This window comes from Amaranthus tricolor, chromosome 13 (genome assembly GCF_026212465.1).
Source record: "Amaranthus tricolor cultivar Red isolate AtriRed21 chromosome 13, ASM2621246v1, whole genome shotgun sequence".
Lineage (NCBI taxonomy): Eukaryota > Viridiplantae > Streptophyta > Magnoliopsida > Caryophyllales > Amaranthaceae > Amaranthus > Amaranthus tricolor.
In genome coordinates this window covers 5,302,822-5,313,178 of record NC_080059.1, presented here as the reverse complement: position 1 = coordinate 5,313,178, position 10,357 = coordinate 5,302,822, and the positions used below count along the sequence as shown (strand labels likewise).

The following is a 10,357-nucleotide window of genomic DNA, read 5'->3' as shown; positions in this document are numbered from 1 at the left end:
TCTAATAAATTAAAATTAAAATACGTAGACATGTAAACAATCAAATCTAAATGTCCACAAGTAAAATGAAGTAAAGAAGAAATAAAGATAATATCACATATTATGCATGGAAATGGGATGGCTAGTCGTTTTAATTTCTCCATAAATCCAACTTTTCTTAAGCACGAGAGACATGACCAAACTCAATTTACTTAATTTGGTATAACTAAGCTTATTTAGTGCAACAAGCCAACAACCCCTCATTAACATCAAGTTATACTCTCTAGTCAACATATTTGGTTTCCATTATTTCATATCTTCCCAACTTTTTTCGTACTTTCATCCACTCCATTATAAAAAGTAGATTTTACATACATGTAATGTATTCCACCGCATATTGAGGTGTTTAATGGGGCGGGTCGATCCAACGAGTCAAGGATCGGGTCACATTTTAACGGGTTATTAGCGGATCGGATAAATAACGGGCCTTAGTGTAAAGGGTCGCGTCGGACCAGGTCGGATAATTACTAGTATTAATTGCGAAAAAAGATTTACCACTTTTTTTAAAATATTTTTAAATGATATTATTCTATACATAAGTGGGTCAACCTAACGGGCCATAAAGTATAATTTTTAAAAAAACTATTTATGAACTTTTAAAAAACGGATCAAAGTGGGTCGGATTTCAATGGACTTTGACCCGCCCCAGCCCGTTTAACATTTGACACGACCCGCCCTGATCAGGCCCATTAAACACCTCTAACCACATATGACCCTTATAATTGAAGAACACAAGTATAAGATCTGTATCAGTTTAATTACTCGTGCTTAGACCTAAAATTACAAAAAATTTTAAAAAAATAAATAGGGTCTAAAAAATTATGTATTTTATACCACCAATGATTATTATTGTGATATACTATTATTAATTATTTCTCATCTAAACCTTAATTTTTCTTGTTTACTTCACCTACCCTTCTCATGATACCATTATTATTAGGCTAATAACTTTATTACATTCCCACATATAATATATATGATCTTATAGACATAATTCTCATACAAGTAGTTGGTATACAAAAGAGAGAAATTATGATCAAAGATAGTAAGGGGGAGTTTGCAAATAATTCATTATCATCTTCATCACAATCATCAACTTCATCATTTGGTTGTGAGATTAATGGCCGTCCATCATTGTCTTCTTCATTCTCGGACGTTGATGATGGAGATGTAGAGCAATTTGGGCTTGATCAATGGCTGAGATTTGTTAACGTGAAGGAGATTGATAAGGGTTATTCCATGCATTGGAAAGAAGTGGAAGAACGGTTCGACCGGGTTGCTTTTAGTGATTTTAAGGGATATGATGACCATGAGTCCACTCCTACTATTGATGCATCTCATTTTGGTTTTTGTATAGGTGAGACCACTTACATAATTGCTTTTGTGTTTCCCTTCAAATTTACTCTAATCATTCTCGTTATTTATAAGAAAGATTAAATTTTAAAATATTTGATTCAAAAATTCACATATCAGACATAAAATTAGAGATAAATTTGGATATGAGATATCAATAAGAATATGTTTTAAAAAAAATCATTTTTGATAAAGTGTGGATGTCATGTATCTGACATTTTGGATGTCTGATTCACATTTCTCAAATTATCCCATTAATTGTATGTTTGTGGATATCGGATATTCGATTTGATTGCGTGTTTCAAATCAGATATCCAACTTTACTCTCCTCTACATATAATTGTATGATATGAGCTACTTTTATTTTGTGCTTTTCCTTGTCATATTTTGGAAAATAAAGTTAAAGAGAATTTTTATAATTATTTAAAATTTAAATTAAACATTTTTATCTAGCTGCTAGTATAATTATAGTTCTAGCATATCTAAACTGGTCTATATAAAATCTTACAATTTTACAATTCAATTCTATTTATTCAATCCAACCTCTTAATCAACTTAAAATATGATCACCTTGACATGCATTTGACTATTTTCCCTTTGTTCAGTTTGCTGATTACACTTTGATAAAAAGCTTTAACCATTTTGGCCAAAAGTGTAAGCAAAAAATTGAAATAGAGGATATATGATTTATGTTGACTTTTCTTGCCTCATTATAAAGCTCTAGAATCAAAATAACAAAATAAATAATTAATGCATTTAAAAATTTTGATTCATTTAATAGCATGTAGGAGTAATATACTTAAAATATGTACTCCTTATCTGCTAAAGTTATTTATTATCATGAAACAAAGAATAATTGGCAAATAATAATAAATCAATTTTTGGTTTTGTTGATAGGCATGCAAAATTCTTCGCAATTTGCTAGTGCGCTTCTACAAGCACTACAAGGAAGAAAAAAGCTGACCAAACTCACCAAAAGGGAACTTTATGGCAATTGGCTTCGCCTTTCCAATCCTTCTTATGATTCTTCCATCCAAATTTTATTTGACATGTAATTATATATAAATAATATCATATCTTATAATGATTGCACAAATATTAGCATAATATTTCATCATCATTATATTTAGTATATTCTGCTCATATATATATTTATATATATATATATAGAGAGAGAGGTGTAGTTTTGAGTATGTGTAAGATGTCCGATCGCACATAGCCTCTAAATTTAGGATCCTCAAATATAAGTTGAGATTACATTGTTTTTGCTTCAATTTAATTATTTTTAGTACTCTAAATCTAAAAAGAAGAAAAAAAAAAAAAAAAAAAAGGTAAACAAAACTGGACTTTCAATTTTATAGCTTATCTTCGGCCTTAATGTATATGCAACAATTTTTTAATTTTCAGGTGTGATAAAGATATGGATGGTAAAATTACTAAAGAAGATTTGAAGCAGGTTTTATTATATACTAATTAGTTATTGATTACTTTATAAGTTTGTTGAAAACAATTTCGTTTGATAATATAATATTATATAATCTTCGTATATTTCCTTTATAAAAAAAATTTGATTGCAGATGATAACGTTAAGTGGTTGTACTAATAACATGGGCTTCAAGCAAGAGGAGACAGAGAGATTTGCATCTATGCTCATGCAAGAAGTTGATACTCAACAAAAGGGCTACATTGAGGTAGGTAGTCACTTGTAACTAATCTAACTTGTTTCAAAATATTTTAACTTTTATTATATACTTATTTAATATTCCTCTCTTTCTGTTAATTTTTTATATTTTATTCTCTCATACGAGAAGTTTTTAGTGAAAATATAGTAATTTCTCGGATTGTTGGGAAGGAGGAGTAACAATTAATCAAATATTATTTGTATAATGCTATATATGAAAATGACAATTTCATTTGAAAATCTAAATTTGACTTAAATTTAATACTCATTTGGCAATTTAAAAAAATTTGTATTTAGATTTAAATCATATCAATTTAATCAACCATTATACTACTATTTAGTACTCAGTTTTCTCGAGCGGCGAGTCATGGCACTAATGGTCTTGAAAGCTATGACCTGTGGCTTTTGTTCCTTGGGCTCTTTAGTATACTGTTTCTTTGTTAAGAATCTTAAGCTATTTTTTTAAACTTTCACTCTCTTATTATTCCATAGAATTTATAAAATTTTGATTTTTACCTTAAAATTTATATTACACAGAATACACAGTTAAACTCATAAGATAAAAATATGCAAGTTTACAATGTGAACATAAGTACTCCTAAAAATCATCAAAAAATAAAGGAGTAAAATTACTACTAATAAGTGAAAATAAAATCACTTATCACACACCTTTGCCCCTCAATTTCTCACCCAAGTTTCGCCACTATCATTTATAAATACAACTTGTATTATACATGAGATCGTCCAAGACAAATCTATATAATCAATCTATTTTTATAATTGGTCATTTTAAGGTCGTTATAAGTGATTATTTTAAAACTATAAAAAGTAATTACTTTAAGACTATACATAATTGGTCAGTTTAAGATAATAAATAATCACTTAAGATCATAAGTGATCAATTTAAAACTAAAAGTGTATATTAAATTACTCTAATAAAAATGGACTTTATTACCATGAGACCATCTCATGGTCGGTTCTTAGCATATCTCGAGTAGTCGATCTCCTAGGGCCCCCAAAAATAAGAAGCCTTAATTTTAAATGGTGCTATTCAGGCTTAGTTTCTAACAACAATTTATAAAGTGATTTATTTGTAAACTTTTTTTATATTTGAAATAATGTTAGAATTTTGTGTTACAATACATTTTGTCTTGAATTATATTTCTTCAAGTAAAAAATTTTTATCTTTTAATATAATAAAGAGTCCCATTTTAAAAGAACATCGTAAAAATAAATAATATCTCTAAAATCTTTGCTACGTCCCTATACTGTTATATATGAAAATTTTGCTATAAATACTTAAATCTCTATAATATTGGTGTTATATTGCAGATGTATGAGCTAAAAGAGGTCTTGAAAACAGTCATAACAAAAGAGTACCTATTAACCGAAGAAAAGTTGACAGTTTACTTCAATACATTAAATTCCGATAAAATAATTTCAAACCAAAATCAGACAGTTATTTCAATGCCGGAGATCATATTTAGAACATATTGGCGACGAGCATGGGTGGTAACACTATGGTTATTGGTTTGTATATCCCTTTTTACATGGAAATTCATACAATATAAACATAGAGCTGCCTTTCAAGTAATGGGATACTGCTTAAGCACAGCTAAAGGGGCTGCTGAAACATTGAAGCTCAATATGGCTCTTATTCTTCTACCGGTTTGTCGAAACTTGCTAACTTGCCTTAGGAAGAGTCCTCATATTAGCTCTATTGTTCCCTTTAATGATAATATCAACTTTCACAAGGTAAAACCACCTACTCACTACTCTCTTTTTATAAGTGTGTGTTCTGCAAATACCGATAGCTAATTACATTGGCTAATTTGACTAGTTTATTTTATTGACTGATTTTGTTAGCTGATTTTAAACCCCCTGCTATGAGTAGTTAAAACATCTTATTTATAACGATAAACTATTTCAACCGGCTAATTAACCAAACACTAACATTAGATGGTTTGACCATCCAACCCTCTATTAGTATCAAAATAAGATAAAATTGCCTAATAAGTTATTTTACAAGACATCCTCAATACTCGTCTGATCAAATGTCTCATTTGTTTTAATTTGTAGTACTATTTACAATTATTCAATCTTATTTTGTATTTTATTCTTAATCAATAAGTTAAAGGTGAAAGTGTAAAAATAAACTAATCTTTTGCTTAATCTATTAATTATTTTTAAATAAAATTAATTATTCGATATAGTTGCTGAAAATAAACTCAACTATTATTCATGATGCTTGACCTACAAAAAACTTTTGAAGATGTTTATAAATTATAAACAATAGGTCAGTTTATTTTTAGAAAAGATACCTAATAAATAAATTTATTTAAAAATAAATAATAAATGAATTTATTTTCATATTTCATATTTCATTATTCATTATATACTTGACTTTTAAAACCTACGACACATCAACCCTAATAGTAATCAATTATAGACACCTTCAACTTAATTAAAGTAAGAAAGTTAACTAATACTTACCTTTTAAATGTTGTTCAAATGTAGCTAATTGGAGGAGGCATAGTGATAGGAGTGATTCTACATGGTGGTACACACCTAACTTGTGACTTGCCAAGAATAACAACATGTAATCCATTAATTTTCCAAAGTACATTTGGGAATAAATTTGGCAACCAACAACCTTCATATATAGAGGTTTTGTGTACAACTGAGGTAGCAACTGGGATTGCCATGGTCATTCTAATGGCCATTGCCTTTTCTTTAGCAACAAGGATGCCTCGCCGCCAGTCCACGTCGTTGCCTGAGCCGATTCGTCGTGTAACGGGGTATAACACCTTTTGGTACTCTCATCACTTGCTCATCCTTGTCTACATTTTGCTCGTTTTTCACTCCATGTTCCTTTTTCTCGTCTCCAGTTTTGCTGAGAAAACGGTATGCTTCCTTTTTTTCGTAAAAGTTTTGTATAGACTTAGTTCATATTAATATTATGCACTTTTTCATTTAAATAGCAGAATTGATTGATTTAAATAAAATAAGTACACAAAAATATACTCCTATATTTTTGTGTGGTCTGAGACTCTAAGTGATCTATACAAAACTTACTAATTAATTTTCTCCGTTGACTTGAAATTATTCTCGTCAATTTTTGTCAATTTCATAGGGTAACAATTGATATGATTCGCGTTAAATCTCCTTAGGATTTACTTTAGCACCTCTCTATTTCCGACTCCTATACGAAACTAAAATCGCAAGGGACGAAAGAAAATTCAGATGTTACAAATGATTAATTACCAAAGCCAATAATTCCAATTTAAACGTCTTGTCTTGTATTTTCTTTAAAATATATTTTGAAATTGTTCTAAAAGGTAATCTATTCCTGAGAATAAGGGGTGTTACATTTACATTTGTACGTACTTAATTTCTACATGAATATTGTTAATGCCTAGACATGGATGTACCTGGCAATTCCAGTTTTTTTGTATGGTGGTGAACGAATTTATCGAAATATAAGGTCTGAGATTGCTGAAGTTAATGTTATCCAGGTAAAAATAATTATCATTTAACTTAAAAGTTGATTTTTTTTTTTTTTGTACTATGAAATTATTAATGCTCCATGTTTGCAGGCAAATATGTATCCTGGAAAAGTTCTAAACTTGAAGTTGTCCAAACCATCAACATTCAATTACAAAAGTGGCATGTATATTTTCATTAAATGTCCCCAAGTTTCACCTTATGAGTGGTATGTGAAACAAACTTCTATCTTTATCAATCCTCTAAACTTGGGCCATGTTTTTATTATTATTAAAATGTTAATTTTGTAAAAAAAATGAGATGATTGAAGTAGAGCAAGCATATCATTAAATTTGTCGACAAATTTATCTACTAAAATTACACTAACTCTTCAATATCTTTTCTATATGCCATTCAATACACTGAGCGACTAACCAAACGAGCAGTAAGACTTAGGAGTATTAATAGAGCCGTCTTGAAAATTTTGAGGGCCCTGTGCAAAACTTTTATTTTGCGCATGTTCTAAAGTAAATATATATATTTTATTAATAAATTTAACATATTTCTTTTTTGATTAACTTTTTTATATAGAGGAGAAAAAGAAGACTACGTGCGGTCGATCACCTCGCACATCTTCAAAGACCCCTCTAAAAATCATTGAAAAATACAAGTAGAGTTTGATTGAGTATATAATATACATATCATGAGAGGAATATAATTTGCCCCTCATTTTATACGTTGAATATTGGTACCAGATATAAGAAAGATATGTGTTGCATTCAATTAAAAATATAGTTATTATTACTTACATTGCCCTAGTACTTGGTTTAATTTGTAAGAATTAATATGATCTCTTTGCTTTATATATTTTCAGGCACCCCTTTTCTTTAACGTCTGGACCAAATGATAACCATCTAAGCATTCATGTTAGAAATCTTGGAGATTGGAGTTATCAAATGCATAACACATTCCATGAAGTAAGAAGCTCCAATTAATTCTAAAGTTAATAATTTAATATATTCTCAACTAAACATCTCAGCTAAAACCAGGGCCGGCCCTAAAATTTGTAAGGCCCGGGGTAGAATATTAATTATGGGCCCCAACTACTAAATATACTATTATGGGCCATTTTTATTAATTACTAAAGCATCTTTTTTTAATATTTTTGCATGGGCTCGGGACACAAACCCCACTTGCCCCCTTATAGGGTCGGCCCTAACTAAAACCTTTGATATCTAAAAACAACATGAAAAATGATCAGGGATTCAAAATCAATCACCCTTTATATATATATATATATATATATATATATATATAAGGGATAGGTTTGTGTTGCATCTATATTTTTAATCTAAAAAGCTCTCATGTGAAGGCCAAATAGATTTAATAAAATATATAACGTTATCTGAGCTTTAATCATAAGTTTAATCTTTTAATTGAGTTATAGCATATTTACACGTAGTAATCTTCAATTTTAATTCCTTATTCTAGACACATCAAATTAAGTGAATAATTAGCTTGTTAATTTCATGAACAATAATTATAAAGGCAATGCTGTCAAAGGCATATAATTACCCGAAAGTATACATGGACGGACCATATGGAGCAGCTTCTCAAGACCATGTCAAATATGAAGTTGTTGTACTCATTGGTCTTGGCATTGGAGCAACACCTTTCATTAGTGTCCTCAAAGACATTGCAGATAAACTTCAAAGCCCTCTTAATTCCAATCAGGTATTAAGTTTATTATTAATTAATTGAACCATGCATTAATATGATGAGCCAACTAATCAATGTAATTATAATAAAAATAAAAATTGTCGGAAAGTATCTAGCCAAACCATACCATATCATTATATTCAGTTTCGCTAAGTGGCAGTGTCTGGAGCAGCAACAAATAAACTATACACATACCCTTTCCAAAGAGAGGGCAGGATGAATATAGTGAAAGAGACTTCCAATAAAGTGAGACTGGTAAAGAAAGCGATGAGTGGTAGTGATAATGCTTAACATAAATTTAGTTGGGTTGAACTGTCAGAATAAATAACCTAATATAAATGAGCATAATAATGTTTTTATTATTGAATATGTGTACATATTTTTTTTTATTTCTCCAAATCTTATATGTAAAATAATACATTTATATTTTAGCAAACAGATAAATAAAAGATATTCGGATTTTTCAAAAGGACCCTTAAAAGCCTATCTCTATTGGGTGACTAGGGAACATGGTTCATTAGGTTGGTTTAAAGATGCCATGAAGGAAATTTCACAAGCTAACCAAAAGCAGGTGATTATTCATATTAATTATTTAATTACATTTAAATGATTTTTTAATTAATTTTTATATCCTTTCTCACCCAAAAATAATTACAAAAGTGTAATTAAATTGCATATTTTATTTCTTGAATTTCTAGCGAGTGATAGAGATGCATAACTTCCTTACTAGTGTACATAAAAGTGGAGATGCAAGATCAGTGTTCTTAACCATTATTCAAGCCCTATACTTTGCAAAGACGGGTCTTGACGTTTTCTCTCAAACTCAGGTTTGTATGATTTTATTAGGTCCGTGCCATTAGCAATATTTCAAATCATTTTTTTATTTTGATTTGCTTATAATTGATTTATAGTTTTTCGGTTCGTTTTATATGTGAGTGTCTCACCATAAGATGGGTCCATATAAGCAATCTAATTAATATCTTTTTTTAAAAAAAATTAAAATTAAATAAACGAAAAACTATTTTTTTCAGTTTTTTTAAACTAAATGTTGGACCAGCCTATATTCAGCCGTTTACAATAAGATGGTCTTAATAATAAATTTGTCTAAAAATAAAAAAACGGAGCAAATATATCCAGTAACTATTTAAAATTTTTGTTGCTATATTATTAGAAAAAGCGAAATAATATTACAAGTAATATATGCAATGCAACTTTGCATGCAAAAATAGTCCAACTAATTATTTTTCCTTGTCTTTTTATTTTAAATTTGTAGGTGCCGACACATTTTTCGCGACCAAATTGGTTCACAGTATTCTCGAATTTGGCTCTTAGACATGTTGGCTCAAACATTGGTAAGAATAAGATTTGAGTTATTCTAAATTCTGGATAACTTTATATCATATTGTCTATGGTTATTTAGGCTCGTCTTACGATAAAACGATCTTTAATTGATATATAATTAAATTGGTAAAAATGAAAATATAAATTAAATTATTAATTATATGGATTAATACGTGATGCAGGAGTATTCTACTGTGGCCCGTTAAAGTTGGCGAGAGAGCTGCAAGATTTGTGCACCCAATTTTCTTCTAAAACCACAACTAGATTTGTGTTCCACAAAGAAAGCTATTGATTCAATGTAAAAAAATTTAGATTAAACTTAGTTTATTTAATCTTACCAAAATCAAAGTGAATAGTAAGATGATTTATATTGTTAGAAACATTAGTTATTTATTGGATTAAAAATTTGATTATTTAGTTAGTAATTGTAAATATATTACTATGTATTTGTACGTTTTTGTCAATTACTCATTGGTCTATTTAAAATTAATATTATGACAGATAATTTCATTTATTGAAATAAATTTAATGTAATAAAGAGAGTAAAGTTGAGTTTCGGACTCGAATTTTTTTCTTAATAAATTATATTCCAATTTACAACTATTATCCAAAAGTGAATATAGGCCTATAAGGTATAACACCACAAAAAAATGTACATATATGGTAAGAGTATCTCTATTATACTTAATCGGATTAAAATGAGATGATTTATAATTTTAAAATAATTAATAAAAAAATAAA

The 10,357-nt window shown here is 28.9% G+C and overlaps 1 protein-coding gene across 2 annotated transcripts; it reads left to right on the top strand.

Annotated features, from left to right (window-relative positions):
• Window positions 1-919: 919 nt before the first annotated feature.
• Window positions 920-10,154, top strand: LOC130798378 (respiratory burst oxidase homolog protein A-like). 2 transcript variants are annotated; one of them, XM_057661322.1, is made up of 14 exons: window positions 920-1,396; window positions 2,290-2,443; window positions 2,800-2,848; window positions 2,970-3,083; window positions 4,406-4,828; window positions 5,591-5,977; window positions 6,493-6,588; window positions 6,670-6,785; window positions 7,431-7,533; window positions 8,105-8,290; window positions 8,715-8,846; window positions 8,974-9,102; window positions 9,549-9,627; window positions 9,799-10,154. In XM_057661322.1, the coding sequence occupies exons 1-14, from the start codon at window positions 1,072-1,074 to the stop codon at window positions 9,906-9,908; spliced, it is 2,403 nt and encodes an 800-aa protein (XP_057517305.1). In that variant the 5' UTR covers window positions 920-1,071; the 3' UTR covers window positions 9,909-10,154. The 2 variants fall into 2 exon arrangements, with proteins under 2 accessions (XP_057517305.1, XP_057517306.1); XM_057661323.1 differs by lacking the exons at window positions 9,549-9,627; window positions 9,799-10,154 and having other exon boundaries at window positions 926-1,396; window positions 8,780-8,846; window positions 8,974-9,098.
• Window positions 10,155-10,357: the final 203 nt, after the last annotated feature.

Excerpts from the sequence above, each read along its gene's own strand:
- LOC130798378 (XM_057661322.1), top strand. The coding sequence starts at position 1,072 with ATGATCAAAGATAGTAAGGGGGAGTTTGCAAATAATTCATTATCATCT. Across the intron at positions 1,397-2,289 it reads TCATTTTGGTTTTTGTATAG|GCATGCAAAATTCTTCGCAA; the intron begins GTGAGACCACTT and ends TTTTGTTGATAG. Across the intron at positions 7,534-8,104 it reads TGCATAACACATTCCATGAA|GCAATGCTGTCAAAGGCATA; the intron begins GTAAGAAGCTCC and ends ATAATTATAAAG.